The following is a 24,773-nucleotide window of genomic DNA, read 5'->3' on the forward strand; positions in this document are numbered from 1 at the left end:
TGCTCTCCTCCCACCCGGAAAAGATCTTTGCCCTTCCCGTGCGCCGTTCTCCCCAGTATTTGCCGTTCTCATCCTCAGACAGTTGCCCTCGCCCGGGGCTCCCTCGCGCCGGAGGAGTTCCCCCACTTTGGAAAAAATAATAATAATACAATCCCTCCAGAGAGGGAGGCGCGCAGGAGGAGGAGGGGGCGGAGCCGGAGCGCGGGCGCGCCTCTCCCCTGGACGTGTCACCGGCCGAGGCTATAAAGCGGGGCTGGGGACAGGGCTCGCTTAGGCGGCTGCGGGGCTCCGATATGGGGCAGCTCTTCGCGAAGCTGCTGAGCGTTTTCGGAAGCCGCGGTAGGAACCCCCCCCGCGCCTCCCACGCTTTCTCGTCGCCCCTGCACCTTGCCTCGCCCCCCCCCCGCTGCCTCCCTTCTCCTCCTCCCTGTTCCCCCCTCTTTTGTTGCAAACTTTGCATCCATCCTCCTTTCTCTTTTTATGGACTTCGCTCTGGTTTCCATTCCTTTGTGTGATTTTTCTCCTTCCCTGGCGGGTCCCCCCCCCCCAGCCCCTTGCTTCCTTTTGCTCTCCTCTTTTGGTTTCTTCCTAGGCTGCCTTCGTTTCTCTTGAGTTGCTCCTCTCTGTTCTTCCCCTCTCGTCAGTTTCGCCTTCATCTCTCTTCCCCCCCTCGCCTTCTCTCCGCGTTTGTTTTTGTGTCTTTTCTTCAGTCACTTTCTCTCCCTTTCTCGTCCCCTTTCAAGGAATTTAAGGCCATCTGGGAGGGTGAAATGGAGGGGAGGGGGAGACGAGCCCTGACCTTTTCAACACACCAGAAGAAAGAAGCCCTGGGCTGCTGTGGAAAGAATGGCTTTTCCTGCAAGTTGGGTGCAAAGAGAGTTGGCACGGTGGCCTCGTTTGCACTGCACATTTAAAGCACGATGATACCACTTTAAACAGCCATGGATTCCCCCCAAAGAATTCTGGGAGCTGTAGTTTGATAAGGGCGCCGAGAGTTGTTAGCAGACCCCCTGTTTCTCTGACAGATCTGCAATTCCCAGAACTCCCTGTGAAAGGGGGGGTGGGGTGGACCATTTCATAGCTTTGTGAAGCAAATACAGTAGGGACATTGCTCAGCACCCTTAGCAAACTACAACTCCCAGGGTTCTTTGGGAGGGGGCTGTTTAAAGTGGTATGATGCTGCTTTAAATACACCCTGCAGAAGGAGCCTTCTATCTCTCTCTGTGTGTGTGTGTGTGTGTGGTGCCTGAATTGTGTCATCGGTGGAAAGAGATTTCCATGTTATGAAGCAGCAGGAGGCAGAATGGGCATCTGCCATCCAACGATCTATTTGAGATTCCTGCATTTCAGGGGGTTGGACTAGATGACCCCTGGGGTCCCATCCAACTCTACAGGGTGACTGATCCTGAAAGCTTGGAGGGACGTTGCTGTTGATCATCTATAATGCAGCGTTTTCTCTGAAGCAATTAGCATCTTTCATGTTTCCTTGTGGGCTGTGGTGTACAGAGCCAGCTGACGTATGCATAACTCAATATGTGCCTGGCACGCTTGCTAGGTTAAATAACTTCTGTCTGGTGAGGGCAAAAAAACTGACTGGATATGTGTTATTAAGAGGGCAGGCTGGGGTGTGTGTGAAGTGTCTGGTGTGTGTGTGTGTGTCTGTGTCTTAGATGCAGAGGAGGAGAAAGTCTGTTGGGGAACAGATGGGATAAGGGAGCGAGCAAAGGCTGCCTTTGACAGCTGCGTTTAAATGTGAAGTTATTGGGAGGAGGAAAACCTGTAGCTCTTGTACCTCTCTGTGTATTTTCCGTTTGAATCCAGACGGACAATAGAGCAAGAAGATCTAGACCAGGCATGTCCAAAGTCCGTTTTGGGGGCCGAATCCGGCCCGCTGGTCAGTTTAATCCAGCCCCTGTGACAGTTTATAGCTTATTTCCTGGGGTAAAATCCTAAAAAACCCTCAACAATTTCAATCCTAAAAAAAGGTTAACAACTTTGGTCGGCCCTCATAGCCCTTCACTTCATCAAATCTGGCCCTCTTTGAAAAAAGTTTGGACAAGTTCTAGACAAATCCATTTCCTTGGGGAATGTGTGTTGGCTGTGGGAGGAAGCTACCACCCTCCTCCTGGTGACTACAGGAAACTGTGGAAGGTTCAGAGGTTTTCTTTTTTGTGTGAGGGGGACGGCACAGCCCCTCTTGTCTGTGTTTGGTACAGCTCGCTAGCTCAGGCAGGTGTTTGGTGGCCAGAGGATTTTCCATCCTTTGTTCAGACCATCTTTCATGTTGGTGGGGCCCTTTTGTCTGACAATGAAAAACCCGCTTCTGCTCAGAGCCTTTTAAGACCTTGGGGGGTGGGAAGTGATAAAGACCTCTTTGTGAGAGATTCTTGTCTTGCACACCACTTGCATGCTGGCAAGTTTTGCATTTCCGTTTCTAAATACACGTTTATATGCAGAGGTTCCTTCACACTCCTGTAGAAACACTTGTGACCACATGTATTAGTAGGAGAATATTTTCCTGTGAATATTTTCACAAAGCAGGCACAAACCTGCATGTAAGATGCACGCATACCTGAAAATGTGTGCAGGCAGACTTGTTCAAAGTGCTACAAACTGGTGTGTGTGTCTGTGCGTGTGCATGTGTTGAACAACAACTGTCCTGGGCCAGAGAATGCAGCCTTTTTCCAAACTCCAGTTTTCCAAACTGGAGTCCTTCAGAACTACAGCTCCCAGCAGCCTCCACCAGCAATGCCATGTTATCGTGACTGATGGAGTTTGTAGTCCCAAGCCCCAGGTTGAAGGAGGCTGTCAGTGTTCGAAATTAGCCAGGTGTGTTTTGCACCTGACATCTCCACCATTTGGGGATCATTGGATCGGGACTGTTTTTACCCACTGACACCACATCCTGTAGAATTCTGTCCGTTATATTTTATCTGCACGATCGGAATGAATTTCTGGAACCAAAATGCTTTTTCTGTGCAGCCTGAGCAGGAGCAGTTGCTATTAATAATAGCCAAATATATATGTGGGCTGTTCCTGGATCAAGCGTCTTTTCTTCTTTGAAGTTCTCAAAGCTCTTAACCTAGCTCAAGGTTGTCGTCTGAACTAGCCGGATGTTTAACTGAGAATCAATCACAGCCAGTTCATCATTTGGAAAATAAAACATTGGAGCCGCCTTGCCCCAAATTGGCAACTAGACATTCTCTTGCCCTGCTCCTCACCCTCCCTGGGTGCTCTTCCTTAGCTAGATGTGTCTTTGAAGTGTGATGATGCCTCTTGCTTGCAATGATGGAGAGATTTGTTTGTTGAAACCTCTGGCTTCTGCGCCGCTGGAATTTAGCCTACTGCAGGCAAGAGTCTCATCCATTGCTGTACAGTTGTACCACGGAAGTCGAACGGAATCCGTTCCAGAAGTCCGTTCGACTTCCAAAACGTTCAGAAACCAAAGTGCCGCTTCCGGTAGATAGATAGATAGATAGATAGATAGATAGATAGATAGATAGATAGATCAGCTAAACCTCAAGGAATCTGCATTCTGGGATCCAAGAGGACCTAATAGGGATTCAGCTGAAATCAACAAAGTGCTTTCTGTTGGGAGGACTTCCCCATCCTACACTTGTTTTGGAAGTCCGTCGTTCTCTCTCCCTTTTGGTTTAATGTAGGTCAGGGATGGGTAACCTTTGGCCATCCTGCTGTTCTTGGGCTCCAGCCCCCATCACCCCTAGCCAGCATGGCCCAAGGAATTATGGGTACTGTTGTTCAGCATCATTGTGAACGCCACAGGCCTTTCATCCCTGATGTAGGCATCCCTGTGTTAGCTTGTGTTGCAATGACAACAACAAAGACTACCGTTGTACCTCGGAAGTCAAATGGAATCTCCGTTGGACTTCCAAAACGTTTGGGAACCAAGGCACTGCTTCCTACAGCCAATTGGAAGCTGCAGCAGATGTTTGGGTTCCAAAGAGCGTTAGCAAACCAGAACACTCACTTCCGGGGTTGTGGTGTTCGGGAGCCAAAACGTCTGAGTACCAAGAGGTTCGGGATCCAAGGTGCGACTGTACCTCGTTTGCATCTGGGCCCTGGGGGGCTCTGTATGAGCACATGTGGCCCTTGGCTGAAAAAGTTTCCTTAATTCCATTTTTTTGTTTGTTTGTGTGTGTGTGCATACATGCCTCATGTGTTATTTCTGACGTTTGAGGCCATGGAGTTAATTCTTCACTTCTTCACTTTTAATTTGCATATCGCCTTTCTATACAAGGCGATTTATAAGCTGAAGAAACAACAAAATACACAGCAAAGACCACACACCTCATAACAATCTGAGCCAAGGCAAACAAGTTATAATAAAATCATAACTTTAAAATAAACTACATGTGTATATCGAATAAAGCAATATTCGACCGTCCGTTAGAATATAATAAAGCAAACAGTAGAATTAAGTTTCAGCAAATAATAATTGAACAGTTTGCACTTGACAGTTGCAACAAAGAATTACTAAGCTACACTTAATTAAAGTAACAGCAAGTCGTAATGCATAAAATACCACAGAACATAACAAAACCACTAATGGAGTCTGTTATGTGAGGCCAGTCTTGGGATAAGTCTCTGGAGAAAACCAATTCTTCCATTGTGTTGATTCTTTACCTTCCAGTAGAATTTCCTTCCTTCTCCAGAAAGCAATTTAACTGTTTATCTGATGGAGCCACCAAACACTTTCTTAATAGGTAGGGAGCTGATATTTTAAAACATGGCTCTTGGCCAAAAACAACAAAAAAGCCTTTCTTGTTACCTAATCTGGCCATATATGGAATTTTTACCCTAGCCGTATGTGGGAGATGGGGAGAGACAGATTATCATCTACAACTTGCAGCGTAAAACAAACTTTTCCTGAAATGTTCATGAACTAAAAACACTTGTCGGGTGGGGAGTTGTTCACTGGAGTCTTGGCTTTTAACCTCGGCCATAACCAGGTACAACCTGTTTGTTTTGTGTCCCGATTTCTTCTGTGTACTCTGCTGCAAAGTTGGTTTCTAAAGTGCCCAAGGGATGGAACGGAGGAAAGTGAAATTCCGTTCGTACCTGGTTTTTTTGCTGATAGGAATAGAAAGAAGTATAAAGGCCATATGCAGCTTGTGCCAAACTTTTCCCTTGCTCCAGGCATCCTTTGGACTCCACAATTGTGTGCTCTGATGCCTTTGCTACACTGGCTGGGGGTTGCTGGAAATGCAACGTTTGCTTCCAAGTCTTTGCTTCCTTGTAGCTTAAGTTCGAATTGTGGTTCCTCTTTGAGCTCTCTAAGGTTCTTGGTAATGCAAGGGGCAAGTACAGTGGTGCCTTGGTTCTCAAACACCTTGGTACTCAAACAACTTGGAACCCAAACACTGCAAACCTGGAAGTCAGTGTTCCGGTTTGCGAACTTTTTTCATAAGCTGAACATGCTCTGTTTTGAGTGTTACGCTTCCGATTTGAGTGCCACAATTCCGTTTTGAGTGTTACGTTGAGGTCTGTCTGTTTTTGCCTTTTATTTTGTGTTTTGGTTTTTGAGGCTCTTTTTCTTTTGTTTTTGTGACTGTGTGGAACCCAGTTCAACTATTGATAGATTAATTGATTGTGTGTCTGCAGTACATTGTTTATGGCTTTCATTTAAGGATCAGTGGTCTCGTTAGATAGTAAGATTCATGTTAAATTGCTGTTTTAGGGGTTGTTTTTAAAAGTCTGGAACGAATTTGCATTACTTTCTATGGGAAAGTGCACCTTGGTTTTGGAACGCTTTGGTTTTGGAACGGACTTCCAGAACGGATTAAGTTTGAGAACCAAGATACCACTGTAATGAAAAAAGGGGATGACAAAGTGAGTACACACATTGCAGTCCACATGTTGGTTTGCTTGGCTCCTAATACTAAGCTATGGTTTGTTTTGAAACAAACCACAACTCATCATATGGGTGACCAAACAAACCATGGCTTAATTACCCCAAATTTGGATCCCGCCCCCCAGCTCTTCTTACCTTATGCCTTTGTAGTTTGGTGAAAATCTAGGGTGGGGTGGTCATAGAAACCATGGTTATGGAAGGCTACTGGGGTCACACACATAATGCCACAGTTAAAACAATCAAGGTTCATAACCCAAGAACAAACCATGGCTTCAGGTCATGGTTTTCATAGACTTGTAGAGTTGGAAGGGATGACAAGGGTCCTTTGTTGGCAGTAAAGACACCACACTTAAAGAGGCTGGACGGGATTCACACAACACTAAGCTAAGGTTTCGTAAACCATAGCTTGGTGTTATGTGCGATAGCAAAAGATTGCTTGGTCGATGTGGATGCCACAGCTTTTGGAAGTATAGAAACAGAGCCGGACCCATAGAAACAGAGAGAGGAACTCGTACATCACTGCGAGTTTCTCCAGTTTTGGTGCTCCTCTGATCTGTGCCAAACAGTTGCTATTTGAGTTTGATTCATTGTCAGTAATTTGTAATGACAGCTCCCCAGCAGAAGGCTGGGGTGTTGTGTGAGGATACAAGACTGGGTTGTGTGGGGTTGCAAGGCTGGGTTGATGGGGCCCTGGCAGTTGCACAAGGATGTCTAGAGAGGAACACACTGGCATGGGAAAAAGCTGAGTTTGGGATGCTCCAGGACATATTATGCCTGTTGTTCGTTGTCTTCCAGTCAAACTATTCATGTATAGCCACTGTTTCAGCTGCAAAAGGTTATGCATGTATGACAATTGAGCGTCTTTGCATAAAAAACTTTCTGTTCCTGTTTATAAGAATGCTGAATTGCTCTTTGTCGCTCAAACTTGGGCAGCATGGCGGTAGTCTTCTTGTGCACAGGGGAATACGCTAGCTAGAGGATGATAGGTTTCTGTTTTACTGCCATTGCTGCCAAGGAGAGTTTGGGTCATGCAGCTTCCATTCCTAACTCATCCTTTTTCAGTTTGCTGCTTTGAAAGTGTGCAGAAAAAGGGGCACTTTGCACTTCTTTAAGCAAGGTTAGGAAACATCTCTCTCTCTCTCTCTCTCTCTCTCTCTCTCTCTCTCTCTCTCTCACACACACACACACACACACACTATTAGCACATGCACATTTATGGTATAGATGCAAATCTAGAAAGAATTACTGTAACTTAAATAGAAATTCAGTCCATCCTGCCAGAACGGGGAAGATTTTCATCAGGAGAACCCAACATCACTGCTCGGTCTACTCTCTAGCTGCTAACTATTGATGATGGGCAGGTTCAGCCCCCCTCCCCCCTTTCTGCCTTCTTGGGGTGATTGACATTTCAACTGGACTTAGATAGGCAACCCTTCAAACAAAATACAGTATACCTTCCGATAGAGGCTGAGGAAGTAAGATGCATGATCACCTTAGAGAGGGTGGGGCTGCATATGCCATTCTGAGTTCCTTGGAAGAGATTGAGAAAAGTCACATTCACCTTCTAGTAGTCAAAAGTTGAAACCTGATTGGGATGACTGACTCAGACTGGTAGAACTTTCAGAATAGCTGTGAATAAGCATGTTTGGTACATGTGTGGAGTCTAAATTTGGTAATAAGAGCAAAGTGTTACTGCAGTGGCCCATGACATTTCTGAGGAGTGGGGCACCCCTGGAAATCTCTTAAACAACTACAGTAGTACCTCAGGTTCGTTCCGGAGGTCCGTACTTAACCTGAAATTGTTCTTAACCTGAAGCACCACTTTAGCTAATGGGGCCTCCTGCTGCCGCTGCGCCACCGCTGCATGATTTCTGTTCTCATCCTGAAGCAAAGTTCTTAACCTGAAGCACTATTTCTGGTGTCTGGAACCTGAAGCGTATGTAACCTGAAGCGTATGTAACCTGAGGTACCACTGTACAGGTTTTGTTGTTGTTTAAAGTTGTGCATGCAAATGATTCTAGGGTAAAGGTACCCCTGACCGTTAGGTCCAGTCATGGGCGACTGTGGGGTTGCACGCTCTGTAGGCAGAGGGAGCCGGCGTTTGTCCGCAGACAGCTTACGGGTCATGCGGCCAGCATAACTAAGCCGCTTCTGGCAAACCAGAGCAGTGCACGGAAACGCCTTTTACCTTCCCACCGGAGCGGTACCTATTTATCTACTTGCACTTTCATGTGCTTTCGAACTGCTAGGTTGGCAGGAGCTGGGACAGAGCAACGGGAGCTCACCCCGTCACCGGGATTCGAACTGCCGACCTTCTGATCAGCAAGTCCAAGAGGCTCTGTGGTTTAGACCACAGCACTACCCGCTGAGTCCATAAAAACAGAGATCCATATAAGGCTGTGCTCCCCACCCCACCCCCCATGCATGATTTCATTGGTGATATTGGGCAAAAAGCTACCCTTCAACTTTACTTTTTCTCCAACTCCCCGATCACAGTTCAGTGTATGGACCAGTTAAATAAATCTCAAACTGTATTTTCCTTGGAAACTTGTTTATCAAGATCTTGAACATCTGCTTTGTTTTGTTCCCCTCCAGAGCATAAAGTAATAATTATTGGCTTGGACAATGCTGGGAAAACCACCATCCTCTACCAGTTGTGAGTACCTCCATCACACATTGAATTTTTATTTATGTTCAACTTACTGGTTAGATATGAGGGGTTCTGTGAAGCATGCACACCATACATTTAACGCAACCACTCAAAGAATCCTGGGAACTGTAGTTTAAGGCTGCTGGGAATGATAGCTTTGTGAAGAGTATACTCCAATTTTGCGGGGGGAGTTTGCTTTAAATGTGCTTTAGATGTATGGTGCATATGCAGGTTGCATTGGGACTTGGTGCAAGACTGAGCCTGTTTCAAATGTCAGGGCTAAACTGTGCCTCACGCACGGGGAGATTCATACAGGAGGGGAGCAGCCATGTCTGCAGCACATTGCAAAAATCCACTCTTATCTTGATGCAATGCCTGCTGCGCATTGACCAGTTGCTCCCACTTTTCTTCTCACTAGATGGGGAGAAACAAACCAGGACGCCTTTGCTTCCTGTTATGTCTGAACCAGGACTCATGGTTTGTTCGGCTTCCTGATAGCACCCAACAACTGACTAATAATCGTTGCTTGATAAGGAGAAGACAATTACTGATTTGGACATAACAGGAAGCCAAGGCTTCCTGGTTAGTTTCTCTTGTTCACACCCAGTAAAGGAGCAAAGTAGAAGTGACCAGACAGTGTACATTTGCATGTTGCTTGTTCACAGTATTGTGTGACGTGCAGATATGGGTCGTTTGTACCTAAATGGTGCAACTGAATTCACTATGGGTAGCACTCACTATGGGTGGCACTAGAACTTAGCTGAATACAACTCTTTGTACCCAAAGACAATACAGTGGTACCCCGCAAGACGAACGCCTCGCGAGACGAAAAACTCGCAAAACGAAAGGTTTTTTCGTTTTCGAGTTGCCTCGCAAGACGAATTTCCCTATGGGCTTGCTTCGCAAAACGAAGCTTGCCCCCGGGGACAGCGGGTCTTCTCTTTTGAAGCAAGGGGCCGCGGGGAGATAGCGATCTCCCCGCAGCCCATTGCTGCAAAAGACGTCGGGGGAAGCGGGGAAGAAGCGCTTCGCTTCCCGTTGCCCCCGGACCTCTTCTGAAGCAAGGGGTTGCGGGGAGATAGCGATCTCCCCGCAGCCCCTTGCTGCAAAAGACCGGGGGAAGCGGGGAAGCGAAGCGCTTCGCTTCCCGCTGCCCCCAGGACCTCTTCTGAAGCAAGGGGCTGGGGGGAGATAGCGATCTCCCCGCAGCCCCTTGCTGCAAAAGACGTCGGGGGGAAGCGGGGAAGCGAAGCGCTTCGCTTCCCGCTGCCCCCAGGACCTCTTCTGAAGCAAGGGGCTGGGGGGAGATAGCGATCTCCCTGCAGCCCCTTGCTGCAAAAGACCGGGGGAAGCGGGGAAGCGAAGCGCTTCGCTTCCCGCTGCCCCCAGGACCTCTTCTGAAGCAAGGGGTTGCGGGGAGATAGCGATCTCCCCGCAGCCCCTTGCTGCAAAAGACCGGGGGAAGCGGGGAAGCGAAGCGCTTCGCTTCCCGCTGCCCCCAGGACCTCTTCTGAAGCAAGGGGCTGGGGGGAGATAGCGATCTCCCTGCAGCCCCTTGCTGCAAAAGACCGGGGGAAGCGGGGAAGCGAAGCGCTTCGCTTCCCGCTGCCCCCAGGACCTCTTCTGAAGCAAGGGGCTGGGGGGAGATAGCGATCTCCCCGCAGCCCCTTGCTGCAAAAGACGTCGGGGGGAAGCGGGGAAGCGAAGCGCTTCGCTTCCCGCTGCCCCCAGGACCTCTTCTGAAGGCTGGCGGGGGGCAAAAGTCTTTGTCCCCCCTGCCTGCCTTCCCAGGGGCTTTTAAATCGCCCTTGACAGCGGAGAAGTCCTCCGCTGTCCGGGGCGATTTTAAAATGCCGCCCGCCAGCATTTTAAGATCGCCCGGACAGCGGAGAAGTCCTCCGCTGTCCCAGGGTTTTTTAAAATGCTGGGGGTGGGAAGAAAAGCCCTTGTCCCCCCCCCAGCCTTCAGAAGAGGTCCGGGGACAGACTGTCCCCGGACCTGGTCTGAAGGCGGTTTCCCTAGGAACGCATTAATTGATTTTCTATGCATTCCTATGGGAAACCGTGCATCGCAAGACGAAAAAACCGCAAGACGAAGAGAATTGCGGAACGAATTAATTTCGTCTTGCGAGGCACCACTGTACCTGAAATATTAATAAAATAAAATAATAAAATAAAATAGAGAGAGAGAGAGATCAGCTAAACCTCAAGGAATCTGCATTCTGGGATCTAAGAGGACCTAATAGGGATTCAGCTGAAATCAACAAAGTGCTTTCTGTTGGGAGGACTTCCCCATCCTACACTCATTTTAGAAGTCCGTAAATCTCTCTCCCTTTTGGTTTAATGTAGGTCAGGGATTGGTAACCTCTGGCCATCCAGTGGTTCCTGGGCTCCAGCCCCCATCATCCCTAGCCAGCATGTAGCCCACATGTAGCCCTCAGGCCTTGAGTTGGACACTGTGCTGTGGAATATTCTTCCCAGGGAGATTCTTCTGGCGTCTTCATTATGCTGTATACTTCTAGGAGCCAGGCAAAAATGTTCCTCTTTAACCAGGCCTTTGGCTGATTGACATCCAATGCCCTTTAAAAATGTGTTCGGGAGGGGGGAATTCTTGAGGTTTTTTAAAAAATGTGTATTGTATTTTTATATTGTGATTTTCTCTTGTGAACCACCCTGGGACCTGCAGGTATAGGGCAGTATACAAATTTTAACAACCACAACAACCTTTTCCCATTGGCCTTTGTGTATTGCACAAAGTGTATTGCACAGAGCTCTGTATTGCACAGCTCCCCAATGCCAAGGCAGGGTTATTGTTGCCGGAAATCAGCCTTACCCTCCAGTCTGGACCCTTCCAAATGTTGGTGGCCTCCCGTCAGCTTCACCCACCATGGCCAATCGCCAGGGAAGATGGGAGTTGTAGTCTAGCCACTTCCATAGAGATTCGGGTTGAGGAATCCTGTGTCACAAGCCTTCCCAGCATCTCCAAGATGTTGTAGATTGTTAATCAGAGCCAGGGGAGGAAGGCCAACGTGTCTCATAAGCCCAGCTCATTTTTGCAGGTTGGAGGGTGGCGAGGTAGCTGTTGAGGGCTCAGGCGGCTTACTTCTCTGATCTCCTTCCAGCCTAATGAACGAGGTCGTGCACACATCTCCTACAATCGGCAGCAACGTGGAGGAAATTGTCCTGCGCAAGACACACTTCCTGATGTGGGACATTGGTGGGCAGGAAACCTTGAGGTCTACTTGGCACACCTACTATTCCAACACAGAGGTGAGCTGCATGGATTCAGCCAAATAAGGCGAAAGTAAATTAGGGGGTTGGGACGCGGGTGGCGCTGTGGTCTAAACCACAGAACCTAGGGCTTGCCGATCAGAAGATTGGTGGTTCAAATCCCCATGACGGGGTGAGCTCCCGTTGTTCGGTCCCAGCTCCTGCCAACTTAGCAGTTTGAAAGCACGAAGTGCAAGTAGATAAATAGGTACTGCTCTGGCGGGAAGGCAAATGGTGTTTCCGTGCGCTGCTCTGGTTCTCCAGAAGCGGCTTAGTCATGCTGGCCACATGATCCAGAAGCTGTCTGCGGACAAACGCTGGCTCGCTCCCTTGGCCTATAGAGTGAGATGAACGTGCAACCCCAGAGTCGTCCGCGGCTGGACCTAACGGTCAGGGGTACCTTTACCTTTACCTAAATTAGGGAGTTAAACTAAACATTAGAAGAATTTCCTAATGGCACAAGCTGCTTGAGCTTGGAAGATGCTCTGCCTTATTAGCAGAGGCTAGGTGGCCAGCTTTTATCAGGCATGCTGTCGCAGAAGTGGATTTTCTGGACTGGCAGTGGGCTGGACTTAGATGACCTTTTAGGCACTTCCCAGTTCTGATTCCATGAAAAGAAATATTGCAGCGTAGAGAAGATCCAGAATGAGTGACCCTCTGCCGTACAAGATATCACATCTCCCTGTTGAACTACCTACCTGGATGCAAGCATGATCCTCTCAACCCATTCACCTTCTGCGAAGCAACCTGTTCCATCCAGATTGGGGTGAGATTAGCAGAGGGTTAGGTGTTTTACAGAAAAAGGTGCCTGTAAAGAAATGCAGATTATTTGAGCCATGTGCAGTTAGAAGAAGACTCAAAGTGCCCTTCTAGGGTCACTGGCCAATTAGACCTGGGAGACAATTCCTTCCCAATATAAACTAGGGTTCCAGGTTCCCTGCCTTGGACAGTGACTAAGGCTGAGCTACAGATCATGTTTCGACTATGAGCTCACTAAGTTGCCTTAGGCTAGTTGTGCTGCACTCAGTCTTGTGAGCTCCCACTCCCAACCTGAAGTGCTGCTGTCCATTCACAGCTTCCTGGCCTGCTGTTTGTGAGATCTAGGTGTTAGTGGCTGCTTAACAATTCTGGCTGGAGAAGAGCCATAACTCAGTGAAGGACATATTTTGCATGTGGAAGATCTCAGGTTTGGTATACCAGGTAGAGCTGAGACAGATGATACCCCTGCCTGTCAATTACAGTGGTACCTCAGATTACATACGCTTCAGGTTACAGATGCTTCAGGTTACAGACTCCGCTAATCCAGAAATAGTACCTCGGGTTAAGAACTTTGCTTCAGGATGAGAACAGAAATCGAGCGGCAGCGGCGTGACGGCAGCAGGAGGCCCCATTAGCTAAAGTGGTGCTTCAGGTAAAGAACAGTTTCAGGTTAAGAACGGACCTCCGGAACAAATTAAGTTATTAACCAGAGGAACCACTGTACCTGATGTCACAATGACATCAGGTGACCTGTTTTCCTTCACCTGCATAGTTACAAAGGCACATCAGCTGATGGACTTTCAGCAGGGAGCTTGCGCCACACCTGACATCATCTCTAGGGCTTGTGGGCATGGCTTGGCCGAAACTTCCTTTTAGGCCAAATGAGGTGGCTCGGCTTGAGTTTCTCCCCAACTTGCTGCAGACGACACTGGGCTGGAAGGACCAATTTCTGACCTAGTGCAAGTTTGGAAGGCTGGTGTCATGGGTTTAGTTCATTGTGTTCTGCACTGCCTGTCCTGGAAATTGTCTCACGTTGCAATGTAGTTGGAGGCCAGTTCAGGACATCGTGACTCACCTGCTATCTGATGAACAGAAATATCTGCCCCCTCAACTTGCGCTGTTTGAAGTTCCAGCGTAGAAAATGCACACAGTAATTTTGAACCCAAGTGTCAGTGGTTTGCAGAGGCGACGTGTTAATTTGAGCAAGCTGAAATTTAAAAAAGAGTGAACCCCCAGAAGTTCCAAGGTGGATTATAACTTTGATCTGATTTTAAGGGAAGATGATATTTACTTGTGCTGTATGCTTGCGTATATTATTGTACAGTCATACCTCGTGTTGCGTTTGTTTCAGGTTGAGCGTTTTCAGGTTGCGTCCCGCGGCAACCTGGAAGTACCGGAAAGGGTTACTTCCGGGTTTCGCCGCTCGTTCATGCGCAGACGCTCAAAATGATGTCATGCGCATGCGCAGAAGCAGCAAATCGTGACCTGCGCACGTGCAGACGCGGGTTGCGTTCTGTTCATGTTGTATAAATAATACCAGCCTAGATGGACTCACAGTCTGACTCAGTCAAAGGCAGTTTTCCTTGTTCCTCTAACGGTATTCACAGTTGTCTCAAACCCAAATAGCCGTGTTCTGTCTACTATTTTATCCCTCTTGGCATATTTACACTGCAAAATACCTTCCCTAACCCATGCTTAGCTAGGCTTTGCTAGCCTTTCTTCCCAGGTCGTTGGGAATGAGGCTAAAATAATATTTTGTTGGGAGGAACGAGACTTGAGCCCTGTCTGCGTCACACGCAGCTCTCCATCTGCTCTGGCAGAACAAAGCCAGGCTGAGACACGTCCGTTTGACTGCCAAGAGGACATTCTTGACATTTCTAGAAGCAGAATGTTCCCGCCCCCTTCGTTTCCCCCAACCACCGTCTATGTGTTTTCTCAGTTTCTGTCCAGGCACCAAATCAACAAAGCAAGACAATCCACTCACCCAAAATAAACCTCACCCCTTTTTAAAACAGTTTTCACACCAATTATGTATCGCTTATGGGAGAAGTTGAGGAAACTCGATGGCCCTGTGTATTCTTCCTCTCCCTACCCCTCCGACAAAATTTTAATTTGGTAATTCCTTGAGCAGTTTTTGTTTCTGTATGTGTATATTGCATAAATTTGATGCTGTTTATGGCAAGCGACCGGGAAGGGCCGTAGCTCAGGGGTAAAACATTTGCTTTGCATGTAGAACAGGGTTTCCCAAACTTATGTTTCCAGCTGTTTTGGGGCTACAACTCCCATCATCCCTCGGTACCTGGACTGGTGGTCAGGAGTGATGGGAATGGTAGTCCAAAAACTGCTGGAGACCCAAGTTTGGGAAACCCTAATGTGGAAGGTCTTAGGTTCAGTTCCCCATATCTCCAAGTTGTGATGGGGAAAGACTCCTATCCGAACCCCTACCCCAAGAGCTGCTGCCAGCCTGTGTAGACATGGCTACATGGACCCACTGTTCTGACTTTGTATAGGGCAGATTCCAGTGTTTCAAAGTGGCAGAGCCAGGAGCTATACAGAGCCTATAACCAAATTCCAGCTCAGCCATGACCTCTGCCATCCACTCCTTGGCTTTTTTGAGGTTTTGCTCAACTTTATGTTATTTTTTCTTCTTCTTCTTTTCCCCTCTTGTTCCATAAAATTTTATTTTTTCATAATGCAGTACAGTGGTAGCTCTGGATACGAACGGGATCTGTTCCAGAGCCCCATTTGCATCCAGAAGCGAACGCAACACGCAACTGCGCATCTGCACGTGCGTGGGTCGCGATTCGCCGCTTCTGCGCATGCGTGTGACATCATTTTGACCGTCTGCACATGCGCGAGCGACGAAACCCGGAAGTAACACGCTCCGTTACTTCTGGGTCACCGCGGAGCGCAACCCAAAAGCGCTCAACCTGAAGCACATTTAATCCGAGGTATGACTGTACAATAAAAAAAACCCCAAACGAATCCAAATGAAAACAAAAACTGGAGGTGCAAGGTCTTCTGCTACCACAAGGGGGCTTTCTCCAGCCCGCCCGCCCCCCAACTGGCCCAGGAGGGGTTTGGAGGAGCCCCCAGAACATCGTGTAGAAGAGGAGATTGCCTCATTTTTTTTACATGCCATTTGAGAGACTAAAAAGCTGGACTTAGGAGAACTTCAGGAGAGGGAGGTCTTTCCACAGAAGTGGGGCCTTGGGGGGTGGGGGGTGGGGGGGAGAGCTTCCTGATAGGGATCAAACAACAGCACCCAGGCTTACTAGGTTTTAGGTTTCAGCCCCATAACTATGGGTTCTGTTGCCGAGATGAGCTCATAGCTTTTGGTGCTTTCTGCTTCCTTTGTAGTTTGTCATTCTGGTGATCGATAGCACAGACCGCGAGAGGCTGACAGTGAGTAAAGAGGAGCTGTACAAGATGCTTGCTCATGAGGTGAGTCTGCCGGGCCACACAGCAGACAGAGGTGAGGCTGTTTTGCAAGCTGTATACCGTATTTTTCGCTCTATAAGACGCACCAGACCACAAGACGCACCTAGTTTTTGGAGGAGGAAAACAAGAAAAAAAATATTCTGAATCTCAGAAGCCAGAACAGCAAGAAGGATCGCTGCGCAGTGAAAGCAGCAATCCCTCTTGCTGTTCTGGTTTCTGGGATAGCTGCACAGCCTGCATTCGCTGCATAAGACGCTGTCAGGGGTTCAGAAGCAGAGAAGCAGAGAAGGGTGGAAACAGAGAGCGAGGGGGAGGAAGCCGAAGGGAGAATGAGTGATGATGACGACCCGAGATCTCCAAGCCTAAGCAGTGAGTCAGAGGACTCCCAAAAGGGAGCCCCAGTGAGCAGAGCAAGGGGGGGATCCGGGGGGACACCCCAGGAGGAAGGGAACAGAGGAGATTCAGAGAGCAGCAGCTGGAAGTCGGGACCCACGCTCAAGACTGAGAGCAGCAGGGAGGAAGGCAGCCAGGCATCGGGTTCCGGAGGCCGTCAGCAGGAGGGAGGGCACGAGTCAGGGGTGGTCACGCCCTCCTCAGAGAGCGAGGCAACGGTCAAGAGGAAAGTAGAGAGTTGGGCGCGCGCGCCAAGTTCAAATGCAGCGGAAGCTGGAGCAGTAAGCAGCCCGGAGAGTGAGCCAGGTCCCAAAGCCCGCCGAAAGGAAGCGGAAGGATCAGGGGGGTCAGCGTCAGAGGAGAGTAGAAGGGAGGAGTCCCAGGGGGGCAGAAGGACCCAGAGACGTAGGGAGAGGCGAAGGAGGTGGAGCAAGGCTAGGGTATTAAGCTGGTGTGCAAGAGGCGGGGACTCAGATGGGTCTTCGCCGACCTAGGGCAGAAGGTGTAGAGCTGCACGCTGCAGTTCGGAAATGAAACCTGTAACTCAATAAAGACTCTTTTAAAGTGGACGCTGTGTGGCGTGGTCCTATGTGAGCTGGGACCTGGTAGCAGCTCTGACAGACGCACACACATTTCCCCTCCCTTTTTTGGAGGGAAAAAGTGAGTCTTATAGAGCAAAAAATATGGTATTAACCATGAGCCAATGATGCTTGATGACAACCAAAGTTGAGGGTTCTTATATTTCAAAAAATGAAAATCAGGACAATTTGTTGAGCTTTTGGGAGGGGGGCAAAGTTGTTGAGCTTTCTTTCTATCATCTATCTGTCTGTCTATCTCTCTCTGTCTATCTATCTTCTTTCTTTCTTTCTCTCTCGATTTGGCAAGAGAGAGAGAAAGAGAGAGGAGTTTTTGATCTATTTTTAATTATACAGTGGTACCTCGGGTTACCTATGCTTCAGGTTACATACGCTTCAGGTTACAGACTCCACTAACCCAGAAATAGTGCTTCAGGTTAAGAACTTTGCTTCAGGATGAGAACAGAAATTGTGCTCCGGCAGCGCGGCGGCAGCAGCAGCATGAGGCCCCATTAGCTAAAGTGGTGCTTGAGGTTAAGAACAGTTTCAGGTTAAGAACGGACCTCCGGAACGAATTAAGTACTTAACCCGAGGTACCACTGTATTCACCAAAAACTACACTACCAACATGGGCTGCCATATGTCCAGATTTTCCCAGACACTTCAGCGATTTCCACCCAGACACTGCTTCCGACTGTTGTATTCCGGCCATGTCCGGGAAATTCTGGACTTGGGGCAACTCCACCAAAGTTGCTGGACTAGTGCTGCCTAAAGGCCTGACTTGCACGTGGCCATTGAGATGGCAGAGTTCTGTGGTGGTCCGAACGAACTGTTTTATTTCAGACTGGACGAGGATCTCATTTTTGAATGTTCTGCTCTGGAACAATCACCCCACAAGTAGAAAGCTAGCTTAGCCGGCAGCAGGTTGTGCCAGAGCCTTCCTCCCCAGTGAGTCTTTGCAGGGAGTCTTCACATGGCAAGCAGCGGCCTTATCCCCATGCAAATAAAGATTCGTTCATTCATTCCCCACCCTGGAATAACGCATTCCATTCTGCCATCTCATTCTGCTGCCTGCGTGTGTAGACCAGGCTTGACAGTTGAGCACAAATTGCCTCAGGGAAGAGGCCAAATATTCACTAAGGTGCTTGGTGATACATCTCTATCAGAAGTCAGGAACCTTTGGCCCTCCAGATGTTGCTAAACTTCAACTCCCCTAGCAATGACAAAGGATGATGGGAGTTGTAGTTCAGCAACATCTGGCGGGCCAAAGCTTCCCCACACCTGAGGCGGCCAGGAAATACCTAGTTATTTTAAACGAGTTCAGAGCAGATCAGTTGTATTGAAGGATCTTCTTGGTGTACTCTCAGAACCTTTTCCTATCACCTTTGAGAAATCCTGAAAAACGGATAAGATGCCACAGGACTGGAGGCAGACAATGTTCCAATCTTCAAAAATGGAGGAAAGGAACATCTGGAAAACTACAGGCCTGTCAGGCTGACTTTTGACACCAGGAAAAAGATATTAGAACTGATGTTCAAGCAAGTCTATAATTGTAAGCATTTTGATAACAATGCAGTGATTAGGTGCTCACATGAATTTGTAAAGACTGAATCCCATCAAATTAATCTTACTCCTTTTTAAAAATTGGTTTACTAGGCTAGTGGATTGTGAGAATGTTGTGGATGTAATTTATCTTGTATTCAGCAAAGCACTTGACAAAGCCCCCCCCCCATATATTGGTTAGCAAATTGGCTAGATAATAATCTCCTCGGGTAAATTCAAGGCAAATTGGCTAGATAATAATCTCTTCAGGTAAACTGGCTAGATAATAATCTCCTCAGGTAAAGTCACAACTGGTATGAACAGCCTAAAATCACCCAGTGAGCTTCATGGCTGAGTGGGGATTTTGACACCCTAAGCTCTACAGAAGCTGGTCAGACAAATAATTCAAATGCTGCAGGTACACAGAGTTCAAATGTGTATCTCGCACACGTTATCTTCTGGTGTCCTAAGATGGACCTACATTTGGTTACTACAAATATTAATTTGGCTGTCTAAGATTTTTTATTATTATTATTATTTTTACGGAGTGACTCCCATATCTTTAAGCTGTTAGTTCAGTCTTATGGTTTTGGGTGGGCAGTAGTGTGGGTCAGAGAGTTGGACGTAAACGGGGAATTTTCTTCTTCCTCTCCCCAGGACCTGCGTAATGCAGCTGTGTTGATTTATGCCAACAAGCAGGATGTCAAAAATTCCATGTCTACCTCTGAGATCTCAAACTTTCTTACCTTGAGCTCTATCAAAGACCACCCGTGGCATATTCAGGGATGTTGCGCGCTCACAGGAGAGGGGTGAGTACCACCCATTTAGGCCAGTTTCGTAATCTCTGGTTTGAAATGGGCTTGTTTTAAACTATCAAAAAAATATGATTAGCCACGTTTGTCAGGTCTGGATGAAATGACAAGGTGTAGCTAATTGCAACAACACTAGAGGAGGGAGGGAGGAATGTGTGATCCAAGGGCTCACGGCAGTTTGTTCCTGTCACAGTAAAACAAAATAAACGATGCATCTTCTTACATCCAAGATCTGGTGCTTTTTTGGTGTTTTCTAGTGCTAAAACTCTTAATTTGTGCATTAAAATTGTTTTAATTGTCCAAAACCAGCTGTTTAAAAAACAACACACACACACACACACACACACACACGAGTATTTATATATAAAAGAAATTTCAAGTTACAATTGCCATCTTAAATATTGTGAGATATATGTTGCCTTTCCATGTGTTTTTTTTTTTTATAATTTTAAGGATGCTTTTAGTAATGCTTTGCAGGTCTAAAGACCTCAATTCATAACTTAGCCATTTTAAAAGGATGTTTTTAAGCAACTGCCTGCAGAATAATAGGATGTATAGACTTTGACAAGGTTTGCAAATTTAGCAGAGCTCGTGTTAACCATTTTTTCTTTCAATAAACCTTTGCTACTTCACCAATTTTGCCCAGATTTTGTTTCAAAGGATCCTGGGACTTTAAGTCTTAGGCACCAGTGTTTTTATCTCTTACAAATCTGCATCCTGATTGTGGGGCAAAGGAGACATAAAGGGTGGGACAGAAGGAGGAATGATATGTTCTCTCTTACGAACATAAATTCGTTTACTGTAATCCGTGAAAACTCATATAACTGATCGGAGGTTTCTCTAATCCGGTGACTGCCCTAATATTTTTCTAATGGAAAAATATTGTCCGTTCTGTCCCCCACTTTAGTCAACATTTGTTATTTCTGATAATGTGGCTTCACCATTTTTGACTCAGGGGTCATCCTCAGTTCTGCTTGTCGTTGGCCTAGAAAGTAAGAATCCAAGAGGTTTTCCATTTGTTCCGTGCTTTCTGTAGTTCGCCACTGAATTGGAACAAATGTCAGTTTGCAGAAAAACTGATTAATGTTTGGTAAACAGCACGTTTGCCCAAAGGAAAGTAGGAGGGCAGTGTGGGTGAACCCTCAGTCTGGGCTTAGGATGGAGATATGATAAGAAGAACAAATTAGGAGGAAGACAGGGCACTTGTCCCTTGCCAGACAGTAGTGATAATATGGGTTGGTTACTGGCTTTGTGATTTCCCCATCACTAACTCTTCCTCTCTGCTCCCTGCAGCCTTCCAGCTGGTTTAGAATGGATGATTTCTAGAGTTGCAGCCAAGTGACGTCAGCCAAAGCTGCTTTTGGGAAGAGGAAAAACAAACTTGTCCGTGTATTTATTTCCATTTGGGTTTTTTTACAAACACTCAGGACTTACTGGACCTTGACACTTCCCCCCCACCTTTCTTCCCAAAGCCAACAGAACTTGATTGTATACATTTCTTAAAACATGGACCATTATAGAAAGCGTTTATGAATTGTGCCTGCAGAGATGGAGGAGGGGAGCTTCTTCTTGGACCGACTTTGCCTTACGAAAAGGGACCATTCTTCACGGCATGGCGGAAGGGAGAAAACTTTAAAAGCTTTGCTCAAGCACACCTTTTCAAAATGTCAGCCTTGTTTGGGGTGGGGAAAGGTTATGAAAGAGCTAAGCATCGAAAAATCAAGTAGTGCCTTCAGCCTTCCTGAAAAAGAAACAGGCTTTGCTTTCTGATTGTGGGATCAACACAAACCATATACCTTGACCTTTCGCTCTGGGCTCTGACATACCCGGGCTGTGCTTCCCACATTGAGAAGATGTGGAAGAGACTTCTGGAGCCGATTCTTTGTGTTCCCAAAGGGTTGTTCCCATTTCACTGTGGATAAGTAGATGACAGAACAATCTGGGCACTGAGTTGCTCTTTGGTGCTTCTCTTCCAAGCCGTTTTTGCTAGAGTCCTGACCTCCTTCCTTTTGCATGCGAACCTGGCTTGCCGAGATTGAGAAAGAGCTGTCTCGGCTGCATCTTCTGGGGGGGATTTCTCTTGGCGTGCCAAGGCAAGTCTGGGACATGAAATCTGTAGGAAGCTGTGGTATACGCAGAAATCAGTTCCAGTAAGAGTGGCAGAATTTTCGTGTGTGGGGAAAAAGGTCAACCGCTACCATCATAAGCTAAGCAAGGAAGAAAAATTTGCTAAGTCGGCATGACAAGCTTATTTTTAAACCTTTGTGCAAACACCAGGAGAGTTTGGAGGAATGGGGAACAAGAGTTCACATGTGACTCAGCCCCATCGCTGCCCGGTCCTGAGAGCCTACAAAACCCCTGCTGCAAGCCACAGAGGTTGGGGTCAGACTAGACATGACTGGTTGTACCCAATGTTACTCCTACTCAGAGGAGACACATTGAAACGAATGCACATAATTTGCTTAGGTTCGTCATTTCAACGGGACTGCTCTGTTGAATTTCGTCGGCCACAACCCGCTGGCGACTGTACGCCTTGTAAACAATTGTTTTCGTTTGCAATTAATATGCAGTTTTTGTGAATGTGCTTTACGCATGTAGCAGAATGAGGCAGTACAGCAAACAGGACCATTTTGGACTGCAGATGAGGGGATATTCAAAAGTGGCATCCCTCGTGTTTTTTTAAAAATCCTTTTCCCGCCCCGCCCCCAAAGAAAACTCACATATGAGAGAGAATATTCTGGCACAGCCCTTTTGCGTGCTAAACCAGTTTTCCATTTGTGTAGAGTTTTACAACTATAATACATTCAGAAGTGTGATTTTAGGATGCAGTCTTGAATGGTGCAGTCCATCCTGGCGACTCAACTGTGTGACCACCACATGCTGCTGCATGTGTAGGCCAAGACATAGAAACTTACACGTAGTGCCTCAGTTTCTCCAGTGTGGTAAATGGCATCTACCTTTGGAGGCTGTACAATATGCTTTATAAAGGTACAGGAATTATGTAGTCTGTAACTGGAAAGTTCTGCTGTGTTTTAGCAGAGAAAGATTTCCCTCTCACACATTTTAAACGTTCTCCCATTGTGGGGTTTCTTTTTAATATTTCCAGACACGATCTGTTTGGAGGGGGTTTTTTTAATTAAAACGTTTCTTTATTAAATGTGTCCTTATATTTTGCACACTCGTGACTTGCTACTTACTGCCAGATCTTCCTGCAAGCAAAACCTTTGCCCCGTATCGACCCAAGCCACAACTGCGTGTGACTTCCTGCTCCACCACAGCATCATATGACTTATCAAGGTCCTATGCAACTTGCACCTGCAGGTGTCAGCAGCTGCAGAGTGGCATCGCAGCCATTTCTTGCCTGGAACCCTACAGGTGCTACGGTTGGTAAGCCTAATCCGAAGCACATAACTCAGGTTGGTACATCAAATCTTAAAACTGGCTTGTGGCAAACCGTATTTTCTGAGCAGACTAATCTTGCCATCTGGAGCATCTGTGATTAGGCCAGTCTTCTGGCAGGCGGATAGCCTGCCTTTTATTCCGCTTGTTTCCAAACCTCTGCCTGGAGGTCCTCTCCTGGACCCAATCAGCTATCTGGCTGCTGAATTCTGCACTAGCTTCAATTTCTGCACAGCTTCCAGAGGCAGTCCTGGATCTAGTTTCAGTTTATTGGTTTTCATCCAGTCCATTACTGAGCGTAGACGCCAGTCTAGCACATCCATTGTCACATCTGGGGATGTAAAGGAGAAGTAATGGTAAGTAAAGGGTAAAGGACCCCTGGACGGTTAAGTCCAGTCAAAGGCAACTATGGGGTTGTGGCGCTCATCTCGCTTTCAGGCCGAGGGAGCCGGCGTTTGTCCACAGACAGCTTTCCGGGTCATGTGGCCAGCATGACTAAACTGCTTCTGGCACAACAGAACACCATGACGGAAACCAGAGCGCATGGAAACACCATTTACCTTTCCGCCGCAGCGGTACCTATTTATTTACTTGGACTGGCGTGCTTTTGAACTGCTAGGTTGGCAGGAGCTGGGACAGAGCAACGGGAGCTCTTCCTGTCATGGGGATTTGAACCGCTGACCTTCTGATCGGCAAGCCCAAGAGGCTCAGTGGTTTAGACCACAGCGCCACCCGTGCTGCATGCCACCAGCACATTGATAGCAAGGCAGTCCAACTTCCCCAGAGGACCCCAACCAGAATTTAAATTAGAACTTAGCATGGGGTATAAAATCAACCCTTGTGATAGCCTACCTTAGAGGACTCATTGGGCTGACCAAGACCCACCCTCAGGAGACACCCGTCTGCAAAGTAAGGCAGGATGACCTACTCCCAATTCAGATGGCCAAGGTTGCAGGTTCCATCCTCGTAATGGGGTTGGACTAGATGATCCTTGGGGTCCCTTCCAACTCTACTCGCTCTAGAAGAATACCAGGGTTGATGGCTTTGAAGGGATCAAGTAGAATTAACAAGGTCACATTCCCCATCTCTCTCCGGACAAGGCAACCAAAGTAGTAGTGTCCTTTTCCAAAGCCAGACCTGGATCCCAATTGAAATGAATCTAGGAACTTGGTCTCATCCAAAAGAGCCTGGATCTAGTAAGGGTGATGGGAGTTGTAGTCCAAAACATCACTGGGGCTTGGAAGGCTGGCATATAACGTATTTCAGGGGCTTCAGTCAGTCTTGTGTTCATTTTGTGAAGAAAGAGCTATGCAGAAAGACGACCTGTTGGTAGGGAAAGTCTCTCGATCCCACCAGCCCACCCCAAATCTCTCTCAGGCCACTAAGAATTCATAGGGGGTCCTGCAATGCTGTAACTTTGCATACCACTTATTAGGAAGGTATTCCACTGTGTAGTTTTGCATCATGCAAAGCTGCTGTTCTTGCCTTGCCTTGCCTTCCTTGCTTGTGGTTAATCTCATCCCTGGTCATGTAACAGGCACGGCTGGCTCAAGACATTTCAGCACCTGAGGCGAACCTCAAAATGGTGCCTCCCTCCCTGCCTGGGAAGATCTGCATCAAGGACAAGCAGAGGAGTGCGGAGAAAGACAACACCGACATTAGGATCTGATGACCTTGCCGCCTGAGACAGTCGCCTCATCTTGCCTCATGGGTGGGGCGGCCCTAGTAACAGGATAACTTGGTAGCCCTGGAAAAACATGAAAATCAAGGCTGCTCAGATCTTTTACAATGGGGGATCTGTAATCAAATATTTGGCAGGTTATTTTGAGTCAATATCAAAGCCTCACTATAGGAAGAACATGTGGAAAACAAATATTAACACAGAACACTGACTACCTTATTCCTTTTGTGTCTTGGCTGCTCTGCTATAATTAGAAAGTACCAGTACTTTTTGAGTTGCCAGGAGGCTTTTGGGCTGACCCAGTGCTCATCTGCACCATCACAAATCTCGCTTCACACCTTGCCTGTTCCTGCATTTTTTGAACTAGGAACTACATGACA

At 47.3% G+C, this 24,773-nt stretch overlaps 1 protein-coding gene across 1 annotated transcript; it reads left to right on the forward strand.

Moving 5' to 3' along the window:
• Positions 1 to 232: 232 nt before the first annotated feature.
• ARL5C (ARF like GTPase 5C) lies at positions 233 to 22,470 on the forward strand. Its single transcript, XM_082194563.1, has 6 exons — positions 233 to 339; positions 8,468 to 8,528; positions 11,644 to 11,791; positions 15,911 to 15,994; positions 19,159 to 19,310; positions 20,607 to 22,470. Exons 1-6 carry the CDS (start codon positions 294 to 296, stop codon positions 20,653 to 20,655), a joined length of 540 nt encoding a protein of 179 aa, XP_082050689.1. The 5' UTR covers positions 233 to 293; the 3' UTR covers positions 20,656 to 22,470.
• The last annotated feature ends 2,303 nt before the right edge of the window (positions 22,471 to 24,773 follow it).

This window comes from Podarcis vaucheri (genome assembly GCF_965113315.1).
Source record: "Podarcis vaucheri genome assembly, chromosome: 13".
Taxonomy (NCBI): Eukaryota; Metazoa; Chordata; class Lepidosauria; order Squamata; family Lacertidae; genus Podarcis; species Podarcis vaucheri.

Coding starts and splice junctions, on each gene's coding strand:
- ARL5C (XM_082194563.1), top strand. CDS start 294: ATGGGGCAGCTCTTCGCGAAGCTGCTGAGCGTTTTCGGAAGCCGCG. Junction 340..8,467: donor GAGCGTTTTCGGAAGCCGCG/GTAGGAACCCCC, acceptor GTTCCCCTCCAG/AGCATAAAGTAATAATTATT. Junction 15,995..19,158: donor ACAAGATGCTTGCTCATGAG/GTGAGTCTGCCG, acceptor TCCTCTCCCCAG/GACCTGCGTAATGCAGCTGT.